This window comes from Osmerus mordax, chromosome 17 (assembly GCF_038355195.1).
Source record: "Osmerus mordax isolate fOsmMor3 chromosome 17, fOsmMor3.pri, whole genome shotgun sequence".
Lineage (NCBI taxonomy): Eukaryota > Metazoa > Chordata > Actinopteri > Osmeriformes > Osmeridae > Osmerus > Osmerus mordax.
This window is the reverse complement of record NC_090066.1, coordinates 3,749,972-3,764,247: the sequence shown is the minus strand read 5'-3', so window position 1 is coordinate 3,764,247 and position 14,276 is coordinate 3,749,972. Positions and strand designations below refer to the sequence as shown.

At 45.6% G+C, this 14,276-nt stretch overlaps 2 protein-coding genes across 7 annotated transcripts; both read left to right on the top strand.

The window, feature by feature from the left end:
• Positions 1-264: 264 nt before the first annotated feature.
• On the top strand, positions 265-3,696 carry strap (serine/threonine kinase receptor associated protein). 6 transcript variants are annotated; one of them, XM_067254486.1, is made up of 10 exons: positions 265-283; positions 614-735; positions 950-1,085; positions 1,492-1,573; positions 1,670-1,742; positions 1,833-1,932; positions 2,248-2,385; positions 2,456-2,592; positions 2,760-2,951; positions 3,082-3,696. In XM_067254486.1, exons 2-10 carry the CDS (start codon positions 624-626, stop codon positions 3,144-3,146), a joined length of 1,035 nt encoding a protein of 344 aa, XP_067110587.1. In that variant the 5' UTR covers positions 265-283; positions 614-623; the 3' UTR covers positions 3,147-3,696. The 6 variants fall into 6 exon arrangements, with proteins under 6 accessions (XP_067110587.1, XP_067110588.1, XP_067110584.1 ...); XM_067254487.1 differs by lacking the exon at positions 265-283 and adding an exon at positions 288-305 and having other exon boundaries at positions 594-735; positions 2,802-2,951; positions 3,085-3,696; XM_067254483.1 differs by lacking the exon at positions 265-283 and adding an exon at positions 288-305 and having other exon boundaries at positions 594-735; positions 2,802-2,951.
• Positions 3,697-3,946: 250 nt separating this feature from the next.
• Positions 3,947-14,166, top strand: tmpoa (thymopoietin a). Its single transcript, XM_067254829.1, has 6 exons — positions 3,947-4,453; positions 7,732-7,849; positions 8,124-8,273; positions 8,421-8,542; positions 12,765-12,865; positions 13,096-14,166. The coding sequence occupies exons 1-6, from the start codon at positions 4,223-4,225 to the stop codon at positions 13,511-13,513; spliced, it is 1,140 nt and encodes a 379-aa protein (XP_067110930.1). The 5' UTR covers positions 3,947-4,222; the 3' UTR covers positions 13,514-14,166.
• Positions 14,167-14,276: the final 110 nt, after the last annotated feature.

Genomic DNA, 14,276 nt, shown 5'->3' with positions numbered 1-14,276 from the left:
ATCACAAATACGGTTTAATCCTAAGTAGTCGTACGATAATAATGTTTTAAATTATATATAAACTAGTACAGTAATGAACTTAAGACCAGTCACAAACACATTGTAAAGTAAATTATTATTATTAATGAGCAAAGTACATATATGAATATTGGTCAAGGGATCGAGCACTAAATTGAATCAAAAGACACTCGAATCTGAAAATGGATAGGCTAGAGCTGCCTTTATTTTGAAGGAGAAATAGCTGAATTCATTGACACCGGAAGCGCTTCAGCTGTAGAACTGGGTGACTGTTTATGATTTTACGGGTACTTTGCTGACTTCACGTTGCTAGCTAGTTGCAATATTGTAGCTATTAGCACACCCTCGATGGGAGTGAGATAATTTTACCTTCACTAAAACATCAAGCCTTAGCTAGCTAGAAAGCTAACTTAGCTTGACGCATATTTTCATAACCTTGCACAGTGATATATCCACATACTTTGTGTTTTACTGCTTTAACGTGCTACTATTGTAGCTAACTAAAGCTAGCTTTCTTATTCTATACACGTTTAGCTAGGTAGCTAGCTGAATTTCTGTCAGTTAACTTCTAGCAGTTGTTTTCGTTATTCCTTAGCCAGCAAAGCATGGCGATGAGGCAAACGCCACTGACTTGCTCAGGCCACACCAGACCTGTTGTGGATCTTGCCTTCAGTGGTATAACTGCTTATGGGTATTTTCTCATCAGTGCCTGCAAAGGTAAGGAAGTTCACTCCACTACGTCATTAAGGCCATGACTAAATGTCTCAACCGTCATGTAAGGCAAGCTCATGTTATTGTCCATCCTCATATTTCATGAGTTGGAACACGTTTCATCCGTATGCTCATATGTCCTGGGAGATAACTGGCTGTATATGTCACCCAACTAACCTCGGTCAACTTTGCTCCTCTGACTTTTGTCCCAACCTCCAAGATGGTAAACCCATGTTGCGCCAGGGAGACACAGGGGACTGGATCGGAACGTTCCTGGGTCACAAAGGTGCTGTCTGGGGTGCCACTCTGAACACAGAAGCCACCAAAGCAGCCACAGCTGCTGCTGACTTCACTGCGTGAGTATGGACACAGGACGGAAACACAGCTGCTCGAGTTACACTGGTCTTCTTGGTAGACTATTAAACATACTTTCCCAGCCCTACTCCCTATTTTCTGTTCGCTGAGATGAAAATGGAAGATTAATGAACTGAGGTTATTGGATCAGATATGAGGTCAGATGGCTGAACGGTTAGGGAATCGGGCTATTAATCAGAAGGTTGCTGGTTCGATTCCTAGCCGCCAAAATTATGGTGTCCTTGGGCAAGGCACTTCACCCTACTTGCCTCTGGGGAATGTCCCTGTACTTACTGTAAGTCGCTCTGGATAAGAGCGTCTGCTAAATGTAAATGTACATATGAAAAAGTACATGTGGAATGTGGCCACGTACATGGCTGTGACTAACTGTGGCGTTCCTTACTCCAGAAAGGTGTGGGATGCAGTGACTGGAGAAGATGTCCTCACATTGGCACACAAGCACATTGTCAAGTCTGTGAATTTTACTCAGGTAATATCGAATTTACTGTCATGGCTACTTTTAAATGGATCTGACGGGCAAGCAACTCATCCATCAACCTCTCTCTCGTCCTGTCTGTGAGGACAGGACAGCAACCACCTGTTGACAGGAGGAAACGACAAGCTGATACGCATCTATGACCTCAGCAAACCTGAAGCAGGTCAGTGTCGATGCAGCTGTCTGTTTACATTTAAACACTTTGCCTTATTTACTATACACTCGTTCTTGGATGCGTTTGCATGTCCCCCAGAGCCTCAGGAGATACCTGGCCACACCTCTGCCATCAAGAAAGCTCTATGGTGCAACAACGACAAGCAGATCCTCTCAGCTGCCGATGATAAAACTGTAAGGTCAGTATTGTACCCCTAGAGGTATTAACCTCCTAGCCATCATGGCAAGTCAGGTTTTATTGTATTGAAATCTGTACACAAGATGGAAAACACAGTGTGTGTTTGTGGCTATAGTGTGCGTATCCTGAAGTCCATTGTTCTAGTTTTGAAAGAGCTTTGAACACCCTCAGACATTTGGTTTTGAATTTGCATGATCATTTCCCTGAGTAATGTGGCCTGTGAATACAGGAGGGTAGTATGTCACTTAAGATGGAATCATGACAATAACCACCATCATGTGGAAGCTGGTTAAATACCATGTTTATGTGTGTTCAGACTGTGGGACAGGAATTCCACAGAGGCTGTGAGGACACTGTCCTTTGATATGTCAGTTAGCAGCATGGAGTACATCCCTGATGGAGAGGTCCTAGTCATCACCTATGGAAAGACCATCGCTTTCTACAATGCCCTCAGGTATGCCCTCAAAAGTCTGTCTTTGTTTGGGTTTGTGTTGGTATTGACCCTGAGTCATCCTCCATTTTAGCCTTGACTTGATCAAGACAGTGGATGCCCCTGCTTCCATCCACTCAGCCTCTCTACATCCTGACAAGGAATTCTTTGTTGCTGGCGGAGATGACTTCAAGCTCTATAAATTTGACTACAGTACCAAAGAAGAATTGGGTAAGCTGGTGGTGTCTGGATCTTATAGAAGTCTTGTGCTTAGGCCACACCTATTGAGATGGCATTCCTGACAGATAATTGAGACATATTTCTTAAATTTCTTTCAATTATGAATCTCAAATTACCGACATTCGTTTTCAGTCTGTGACTGTGCAGTTGGTTTATAGGAAAAAATGTTGGTCTCGCTGGCCTCTCTCAACCCATTGTAGAGTCCTACAAGGGTCATTTTGGACCGGTCCACTGTGTGCGCTTCAGTCCTGATGGGGAGCTCTATGCCAGCGGCTCTGAAGATGGTACGCTCCGTCTATGGCAAACTGCAGTGGGGAAAACCTACGGCCTGTGGAAGTGCATACTTCCTGGTGAGTCTCGATTGGCTGCCTAACATACAGTACTTGAAGTAAACCTGCTCGGTCTACAGTCAGCATCCCTGTCATCTGGACAGTTTCCAATGTAGTTATTAACTTCATTTGTTGATTTTATTCCTCCCAGCAGAGGAGCTGGCATCAGAGATCTCTGAGACGCCATACTGCACGGCCCCTGAGATAAAGGCCTGAACGTGGACGAGGAGAACGGGATGAATGTAAGAGCAGGCTGTTACAGTCTCAAACCAGTGTTTCTGCCAGGAGAACAGTACCTGTACCCACTCCTCTTCTACAGGGGACAAGCGTGGAGTTGAGCTCTGACTTGAGTTCAGACAAACTACACACACACAATATGGGCACCAGAGAAAAGTAGTAGACCTGTGAGCCAATGTCTCATCGCTGCCTGCTTTCTTTCTGAATAGCTCTAGATCTACATTACCTGTTTGTTCAACGTTGTTTTGACCCCATGTGCTACTTTGTTTAAAACTGGGGGAAACATTTATCCTAGACTTTATTTTTTTCTAATTTGGAAAATACACTGGTTAAACGGGTGAGGGGAAGTTTTTTTTCTCAAAGAGAGCATCAAGATCTATGTATACATTTTATTTTTGTGGCTATGTAACCGTCAACGTGTTTTATATTGGCGAAATGTAACAGTAACACACAAGGGAGCAAAATTACTTGAGTTTATTGCATTGTTTTTTTTTTTTGCAACCTTGCAGTGTTGAGTAATTAAATAATTTAAAAAAAGACACAAGCATTATTTTATTTACATTACTATGAATTATCATTTTAGAATCTTTGCTCAGAAATCATATGGCTTACACCGATTGCTTGTATAATGAGTGCAACATATTAGCATGTAGCCTAGTTCCACCAATGGTAAAATTCGTTTCTGCCGCTTCGGTCCAATAGAGGCAGCTTTCACAGGATGGTGGTTCACCGCTTGCTCACTACCTTCGCTCATCATCACTGGCAGCGGGCCGGTGTTTTGTCTATTACTGGCTATGGTAGCAGTAGCACTTACACACTCGTAGGGAATACTTTGTTTCTTCTCTTTAACTTGTCTTTCACCAACGATTTTGGACCAACGAGAACCTATTAAAACGACTCACTGGATCGCTACCACACCAATTTTGACTAGCAGTTTGGTTTTTGCTTTGTATATCCGACAAGAGGCGCTGGTTAGCTGATTAGCTGCATAAAGAGAACCCAGTACTCATTTTGTTGTCCGAAGCAGCGAGAATTATTTTTCACAATTAACAGACATGCCGGAGTACCTCGAGGACCCGTCTGTTCTCACTAAAGACAAACTCAAGAGCGAGCTATTGGCCAACAATGTGGCTCTTCCGAGCGGGGATCAAAGAAAAGATGTTTATGTGCAGCTGTATCTGAAAAGCTTGACCGTGCAGAACAAGAAGAACGTTACCCTAGACGCTTTCTCCAGTGATGAGGAGTTGCCAACGCCAGTAGTTTCCAACAAAAGTCGCTCGGGCAGGGTGAGAGTTTGTTTGGATTATACACGTGTGAATTAAATGCAACTCCGGTGTCTCTTTCGAAGTAGGCTAACTATAAATAGAAAGGGATATGTTGCTGCAACTTCCATAAATGTGGTGCACTTTTGTGGCATTTGATGCAACCGTCGTGTTTCTGCTTTGTTGTTTTTATTGAATGTATTTTGTTTCTAGTATCTAAACTAATGTCCAATTTCTGAAATACTTATACCCTTAAAGAAGCTTGAAGTGGTATTATAAACATTAGCGTAAAGTTTCCCGCTTAAAAGGTATGTGAATCCTCATTATTGGCACAGCTGACTGCTTAAGCGGCAGTCGTCACATTTCAGTTTTGGAAACCAATTTAAAGTTCAGTGAATGGCGTTTTCAAATTCTAAACAGTGCTAATTTTTTTTGTTTATGAAGTCTGTAACTTCGCAAAGCCCGTGACCGATATAGTCTTAATGGGATGGGTGTTTCCCCCTGCCCGATGTCAATTTACCACCAGCCCTTTTAGGCCAGTTTCAGGAAGTCAGGAACAGACATTGTGAAGGCAGAGCGTCTTCACAATGCCACACTGGTGGCAACTGTACGTCCATCAACAACGTTGACGTCAGAAAAAAACGCCGACACCTCTTACTTGTGCATTAGTTGCAGTTTACGGTTAAAACCCTATTGTCAGGATCAAACTCACCAATATGCGTGGATCTCACATGTCCTGTCCTGCTTGCTTAACGTTTAAACATTTACTCAGCCAAGTTCAGGTCACCTCTGTTTGCTTCATAGAAGCTTCACCATGTGTTTAGGTGATTGAAAGGTTGGACATACACCAACAAAGGTTTGCACATACGTGTCCATTTCCACCCGTGTAGATGAACACTGATGTGAGAAGGGTTGGAGGTAGGTAGGTGGGTGGGTTCGAAAAGCAAGGCCAACGCTTTGTAGTTAATATCACTCTTGACAGTACTCTCTACCAGACTAGACTATTGGACCTGGGCCCAGTGCAGGAATGCATGGAAGTGGTGGATCCAAGAAGGTGCATGAAGGGGATGTGGAGGGAGAAATAAGTCCTGGTGCGGATGGAGCTGTTTTCCTACTGGGTTTGGTCTCTTTATTGAGGAAATACTTTCCAAGGAAGAGGAATTTGTGCTCAGACTTCCAAAGCACAGATGTGTATATATGCAATCGTTTCTTTAAGTGGTCTCCTTTTTTTTCTTTTTTACTCGAGCAGTTCCTATGTTGTTCTTTTGTAAACTCACACTCTGGCATGCGTCTGTGATTACAGCCTAGCGGGGTGATAAAGGTCGTAGAGGATTTCATGTAAACCTTTACAGCTGGCACACACACACACAACCCTGAATGTGGATTTCCAGCCATCAAAAACAGGGCAGTTTGAAGTAGCCTACTTGGTTTCCTGCCATTGTTGGGCTTTTGGTGTAAAGTGTTTATCTTTTTGTGGTCATAGCAACCCCAAATATGAAATGATGGTGTGTTCACCATATACATTATGGTTAACCAGAAATACCGCCCTGTAATTGACTGGCATCCGTAGTTGCTTCTGAATACAGGGAATCACCCGATTCCCAATTAGGTCACAAACTCACTGCCTGCTGGCTTTGCCAGAAAGAACAATATACAGTCATTGTTGAAGCATTACAGAAAACCAGACAGTCACACAATCACTCTAAACCATGTTGTTTAACTCTACATTGGTGTTATATATGCTTACTCTGTGGAGGCCTTCTCAGCCAGATAAACCCTGATTGGCCAGGCTCTGGGCCGTAGCCGTGAGCTCAGTGGCCAAATATGCCTGTTAAATGTAAGGGTGTGGTCAGGGAGGAGGAGTGTGGACTGTTTTCCCCTCCTCTTGGAATGCCATCATTTGGAAATCTTTGGGCTTCGCTCCAAACTATCCCCAACAGAGAACCTTCTGTGAGGAGTCTCTCTAGTCTGTAGTAGGAGACTCCCGCTCTGTCCTGGATTCTCAACCCTGTCTCCCACCACTCATATTTGTTCCAGGCATCGCTCCTCCTCTTTTCCTCCCTGTTTTCCCCCCTCTTCCTCCCTTTTCACAACCGCCTTGATCACATCACATGTTGTTGTGTGTGACATGAGCAGCCAAGGCTTAGCTCCAGTCAGCTGGAATGTCAGTTACCAACTTATTCCTCACATTGTCCTCCTGCATGTTACTGACACTTTGCTACAAAAACGTGTGACGTTAAGCCTGTCTCCCCTCTGATTGTCTGTACGGTCGTGGATAGCAGGTCAACAGGTGTTCTTCTTGACAGACTGAGTGTTGTAAGGCAGACAGACTTCTGGCTGTGTGCTACAGGAACCAGGCAGCACTCCAGAACACCATAATGCAGGTTTACTTCAGACAGTTACCTCCTCCGAGGAGGTCAACTTACACTTTGTAATTTCCTGTAGGCTGGGGAAGGGCCAGCCTGTCATTATGGCTACAGTCTTTGATGAGCTGACATTTAGGAAGTTGTCGACACTACTGCTAGAACTACTACTACTACAACTTCTGTTATTGTTGTTTATCCCTGAAGCTGTGTGTCCCCATGATTTGGGGGCAGGGAGAAACCGGCATATCCTACTTCAAAGGCGCAATGCCCTGAGGAGTGTGGATGTTTGTGTGTGTGTGTAATTATTAGTTTGTTTGCATCCGCATGATGTGGAAATTCGCTGTCGGTTAAACAGCCACTCTCGAGAATGTCAGCTGTGATGAGTTAAGTAGGATGTACGGTGACACTTTGTTTTTACTTAAGTTCTCCTGAAGCACTTTTTGTATCGAGACAAGATATAATAACTGAGGTTGTAGTACAGATGAGTAACTTTCATTTCAGGGAATTTTATCCATCTCAAAACCACATAGCACATTCACCTCGTTGAACCTGATAGGATTTGATTATAATGTGCTAGGCTACGGGACAAAAATAACACAATCCATGCACTGTATGTGATACAAAACCTGCTTAGCAGGTGAAAGGTCTCCATCAGAGGCCTTTAGAGTTCCTTAAGCACACTACTACTCTAAATACAAGGCAAACCTTTCCTTAACGTTGTGAAAACCTACGCTAGAAGGTCAACGTCTGGTTATTCCAGTTGTTTCATGTGAAATGCAGCCTCAATCCTTTTCAAGTGCTATCTTGTTCAGAATGTCTTATTTGCCTTTCTCATACACAAGATGAATGCAAGACGAATGTTATCAAGTTGCAGTGGAATTTGAAGGTAAATAAAGGTTGACATCTGACCTTTCACCCCTACTCCTACTCCAATAGAAAGCCACCAGGAAGACTGACAAGCCCTCTCCTGAAGACCTGGACGTAACAGAGCTGACCAGCGAGGGCCTGAAGGACGAGCTGCTGAAGTATGGAGTCAACGCTGGGCCCATCGTGGGTGAGTCACTGACAACAGCTCTCTCTCTGTCTCTCTCTAGCAGTCAGAAACAGAACTAGGTACTAGAAGCAGAAGCAGTGCTCATAATTGTTGAGTCCTAACGCCATTATACACACCAAGGACCACCGTCAGTCTTGCTTAGAAACTGCAATATTTCATTTAAAAGACAAAGGGGGGGGGGGGGCGGCAGTTGTTCATTTAGAAGCAGCTATGTGTTTCTGGTGACGAGTGTTCTTCATGCGCTGTGCTGATGTTTGGCCTGGTGTTCCTCCAGCCTCCACCCGTAAGCTGTACGAGAGGAAACTACAGAAGCTTCTTGACCAGGGGCCCCCCGAGCTGGTGGTAACACCACCTGTGGTGACAGAGATCGACAGCAACCACAATGGCAACTCTGACTCAGACCGTTACAGCGATAAGGAGGAGGGTGAGAGACGTCAACAATCATTACTCTGTTCTGAAACAACCTTCTGTTGTGAAAACAACCTTTTTATATAATTTCAAAAAAGTCTCTACTGTTGTATCTGAATCTGAACTTATGCCTCTTGACTGTGGATGTTTCCCTGGCCGTCAGAGGACACGCCAGCTCCAGACCCAGTGCCAGAGCCTGTCCCAGTCCCAGTGGTGGAGAGGCCGGTGAGGAGCAGAGGGAAGACCCCTGTCACCACCAGGACTCGCAGCAGCCAGCACAACAGAGTGAGCTCCTTTCTCAGTGCCATGTGTTGTTGTGACAAACATGAGCAAAACACACCTGAAATACACGCACCAGTTGTTTATAGTTTATGGTTTATAGTTCCAGAGTATGCGAGTTTGGTGGATCTGGTCTCTTAACCTGCTCTGGTTGGTAAAATAGGTTGTCTGTAATTCTGTATTGTGTCCCAAACAAGACCTGATCAAACCAGAGTTTGTGTTTTGTTAGATACCTTTTGCAGAAATGACCATTGTCCGACCTGACTCCTTCATGCACTCATTCCTTGTCGTTCTCTAGCCTGTTCTCTCACTGTCCGGGAATAAGAGCAACAGGCTTGGACTTCAAGAGGGACCACATGACTTGGATTAGCTTGTTTTCATTTAGCTGCTGCATGGATTTCCCCTCTCTTTCTCCCTCTCTTTCCCCCTCTCTTTCTCCCTCTCTTTCCCCCTCTCTCTTCCTGTCCAGTTGCAGTCCCTGATTTGTCTCCTCAAAGTCGTTCTTCCCTTTTTGCCTTAGTTCTGCCCCTCCCTCAATCATGTGATCCCCACAATCCAAGCTCAGCCAGGAAGCAGGCCTGTCATTACTGTTGCATTCCTGGTCACAATCTCTTGAGACTAACTGAAACCAAAAGTGCTTTGGTTACAAACATTTTAGCAAATTTCATCAGGCAATTATTAACCTAAATGTAAGCATCCCACGACAAAGACTGAAATGTAATATGCCAGGTCTGTGTGATTGTCAAGACTGGGTTCTGGCATGTGGTTTCAAGGCCTTCACGAGAAATCCTCCTCCTCATGTGACTGCAGAGTGCACCTCCTGGTGGTCAAATAGGGCATGTATAAAACTGGCACCTTTGTCAGTGAAAATGATAACCAGATGGAAGGGATTGTGTGCGAGCCAACTACACGTGTGTGAAGGAATGCAGAATTTTGGTGTGTGTTTTGTGTGTGGGCATGCACGTGCGTGTGTCTAGACGAATGAACAGTTGTTTGATGAAGATGAGGAGGATGATGTGGGTGATCTGGAGGAAGCCCAGCCGGTTCTGAACATAAAGAGAAGGGCGAGGAGGACATCTTTTCGAGTGGACCAGACAGCAGCTGTCAGCGAGGACACTGTAACGATATCGTCCTCTGTGTGGGAGCCTCTCTGGGGGTGTGCACTGGAGGTGGCAGTTAGCTACTTTGCATGACACTTCACTGTGGCCCAGTGGTTAGATTCAACACTGGTCCTCTCACAGGAACATCTTACATTGTACATACGGCCTGATAGCTCAGTTTAACCTGCAAAGACGCATGCAAATGTATAATGTGTTCAGTTCACAAGTTTGAATGGATGTGTGGCTTTAGTAAGGTGGGCCGTGTGTGTGTGTGTTACGTCATTTTGAGCCCTGATTCATAAAGCAAGTTTACCAATTAAGCCAGGCTAATTGATTTGGTTCCATGAAGCAATTCAACAAGCTGAAGCTTAACTGTATTATACAATGCTAAGATAACAACCTACATGTTAGTTAATGTGACCTTAAAGAAACCAATTTGTTAGGTTCCTTCAAGTCACTTTTTGTAGTTCGCGTTATGGAACAGGCCTCCTGTGGTTCGAGTCTGTGTTTGTATTTGTGAATAGTGTACCTTCTCCTTGTCCCACGAAAACACCAGGACCTATCAGAGTTCTCTTTAGCTGAGGTGGCTCCTCCCCCTCCAGCCCTTCATACCACACCCCGACATGCCAAGCCCGAGGTACTCTTGTCAGCCTCTCATCATGTGCCCTTCACGATGATCACAACACAACTTCCAGCGCTGTGCTGATTGGCTGCCAGTTCAGCAGCTCCATACTACTACAACTACTAGTCCCCTTTCTGCCTTCCTCTGTGCTGTTCCAGGGAATCCCTAATGAACCCAGACCTCTGTTGGCTGACCTGCCAGATCAGGCGACAAGGCAAGATCCCTTATCGCATGGTTCTTCCAAAACCAAACTGCCGGCCCAGTCTTCGTCCCTGCCCAAGCCCAAGACTGCACTCCAGACCCAGCAGAAGAGGCAGTCCCTTCCACTGCTAAAGCCCAAAGCCATGTCCCAGCCCCGGTCCACTAGTGCTGTCTACCTGGTCAGACCTGACAGCCCCTCACACTCCCCTAAAGGGATGCAGGTACCTCCAGCTGCTTAGCTCTGGTGGTATGGCTCAGCTGGGATGGTGGGGCACTGGGTGTCATGGACATAGGTGTTTTTTACTTGAGTTGGTACTCACATAGTTTCAGTCTCACAGTAAATCATAGGCCTACTTTGTTTTTAAATGGAAATCGATATTAGTAACAGTGCTGTAGTGGTTATTTTTTTAAATGTCCTTGAACCCTGTTTTCAGATAGTATAGGTCTATTCTCATGACCAGTTGTCTTCAACCCTAGTCCTCTGGCCCCACTTTCCTGTATGTTTTTAGATGCTTCTCTGCTCCAACACACCTTATTAAAATGAATGGTCGTTTGAATGGAGTGTGTGGGAAACATTTAAAAGATGCAGGAGTAAAGTGGGCCCTGGGGACAAGGGTTGAAGAGACCACAGCTCTAGATGACTGTCCATGGTGTGCCTCCTGTTATAGCTCCTTCAGCCCACCTCTGAGCCTGTCCTGCTCTCCTCTGTCACTGAGGGGGCGGCTCATCTCAAACCCGGAGGCCCCTCAGGGAGGATCCACCTCCACAGGCCTCCCCAGGGCCACAGAGCCCCTGACAGTACCCACTGTCTCCCCACCTGGCAACCCAACTGGAAGGTGGCCCCTCTCTCTCACACACTCACTGGGTGATGTTTAGCCAGAAGATTACTGGTCACATTGTGGTACATGGTTACGGTTTAGGCTAAATCTAGCTCTGAAAAGAACTGATCTATTAGTTTGTTCTTATACGAACTGTGAGAAGGGACTGGGGATAGTTTGACTATGTATTTATTTATTGACTTTAAGCCAAGTGAAGAGGATGTCAGTCTTCCTCTTACGCCAATCCAGGCTGCTTCTCCTTCGCCAGTCTCCCTGCTCAACACTGCCTTGATTCAGGTTAGAATCTTAGTATTGACTCGCCGCTACTGAATGAAAAACTCCTAACATTTGACATTTCACCACTGGTCATCTCAGGATCCTGACCAGAGTGTTGATGCTCCTGTAGGGAAGAGCACTAGACCCCAGCGACTAGCTCCGGTTGGTAGACCTTCTTAACATACCCGACCAAAAGTCCCCAATATGGAAAAGAAACATGTTAAATGCAGATAAATCATTTGTTTTGTTTCAGAGATATACTATTGTACTGACCTAGTCTACTCCTATCCTAGTACAAGGTTTTTCCTCAAGAGGTCTCTCCCCTCGTGGTTGGCCTGCCCTCCAAGCCCTCTGCCTGGCCCCAAACCAGAGGAGACCCAGGGGCCTTCTGCTTCAGTCCTGTGGGCCATATCTCCTCCACCCCACTCCCCACACAGCTCTATGCTCACGCTGGCTTTGCCCAGTTTGATTCACCAGATGAACTTTTGTCTTTGGTACAGTTTTGTTTTCCCCTCACAAAGGGTGGTTAGGGTTGCACTGCTGTGTCTGAAGGTGATTAAATGTAATCTCACACCTGGTATAGTTATGAACACACATCTGATTGATTATAAATGGTGCTGTGTGTGTGGCAGAGGATGAATGAAAGCAGCTGTTCGGTGTGTGTTGGTGAACTGACAGTTGCATGACAGCTGAAGTATGGGGACTAACCTCTCACCCTCTGGCTTACGGGTTCACACACGCACACACCTCTGAGCAGGATCAGCATGAGTCTACAGATGTTCCTCTGCCCAAGGGGAGGCATTCAAAGATCCCCCTCATCCTGCCGTCCACTGTCACCCCAGTCAGGAGGCGGGGTGCGGTCTCCCTTCTCTCCAAGGACCCAGGGCTAGGAGAGGTATCCATTGAGCTCTGCAGGACAATACCATTCCTCTTGGTCTCGTGGTCACAGGAGAATTGGTTCTGGGCCTTTCACCAAGGCTAGGTGGCCTGGTAACTCAGTGTATTACTCACAAGGGGGTGCTTGGAGTAAAACGGGGACAATCTCACTACTTTTCTTCAGTCAGACATGATCCAGAAGGCACCTCTACAGTGGTGGTCACTTTGACATGCTAATGTTAGCAAATGGGTGTCTAGCAGCATATGACAACCACCCTAAGCATATGACAACCTGCCTCTAAATATGTCTTGACTCCATTACGCATGTGTTGTAGGTAGAGAAGATAGCAGCTGGAGACCAGAGCTCCAGAGGGGACGAAGGAGACCTTCGGAAGGAGATGTTCCCCAACAACGTCAACACGCCAACAGGAATCAAGTAAGACACACAAGCACGCCTGCACAAATACACACAACCCCCAAAAGTTGCCATGTTGAAGCCCCACTGCTAGTCTCTGTCTGAGCAGTTCTCAAAAGCAGGATTCCTTGTAGTTCCAATCTTGCAGATGGATAACTCACAAGTGTGGAATGTTACTTTAAGGTGCCAAAAAATGTCCTTGCTTTCTATCCCACCCCGCCACCCCTGTCTCGCTCGCTCTCTCTCTCTAGCGCCACCTGTCGACAACCCATCCGTGGTGCAGCCGGACGACCCCTCAAGTCCAGTGACCTGTGGTTGGAGAACTCCCTCCTGCACTCTCCTAGAGAGACGACCTCCACCTCCTCCTACAGAGAGAGTCATGTGGTCCACAGAGTCACCTCCCTGCCCCCTCCACCCCCTTCCTTCTCTTCCTCCTTCTCCTCCTCCAGGCTGGTGTCTGCAGCAGTGGCGCCCCCTGCTGTCCAGCCCAAGGCACGGCGAGGCCTGTCCATGTGGCTGCAGCTGCTGCTGCTCAGCGCTCTGGCCGGCTTCCTGTTCTTCGTCTACCAGGCTATGGAGACCAATGCCATCAGTCCGTTTGGAGGCTCCTCCTCCTCAGGCTCCGCCCAGGTCGGCAGTGACAGTACGGCAGACGTCCCCAGCAAGTGAGCCAGCTCTTCGCCATCATCCTCTTCTCCCCTCCTGTGTCTTTTTGTTTGCCCCTGTTATCATCGTTTTTCATTTCACAATCAGTCAACAGTATGGACCTACAGCTATATTAACACCTCTTGAATATCCGCACATACACAATATAAAAAGACCGTTTTTTTCTGGTTTTGTCACACCTACCTTGTTTTGTCCTTTTGATGCCAAGAGAAAGCCACCTGCCCTTAGTAAGCCAGAACAATGGCCTCCAGGAAATTATTAATTTGCTTTAAACTTTTTTTTTACATGAATCTGCATGGTATGGGTGTGACTGTGTGATACGTGTGATTTAGATATGTTTGGACGAGTGAGAGAAATGACATGTGTTTCACACGTTTGCCTTTGTGAGTTTCTCCTATTAATGAGATATGACCTAAGGTGAAACTGAGTAATAAACTCAATAACAGCATCCAGGCCAAGCTGAGTTTAAACCAGCTGTATTTGCTTTTTTGCTCTGTGTATTAATAATGCAGGATGTTTATTACTCATACACACATAGCTCTTACTACCCCTACCCACCTTGTTGTTTAAAAATGTTGAAATTATGTCCTAGTGTAGTCTACTTGTGTATGTATTCATTGTAAGAAATTATGAATTATCTTCTCAATAAACTGTTCTCAAAATCTTGTTTTTTTGTTGTATTTTTTAGAAATCCATCTGATAACCTTTTTATTAGTATTTTCATGATTCTTATGGACACTACTTATCTGACTGCCAATGATCTCCA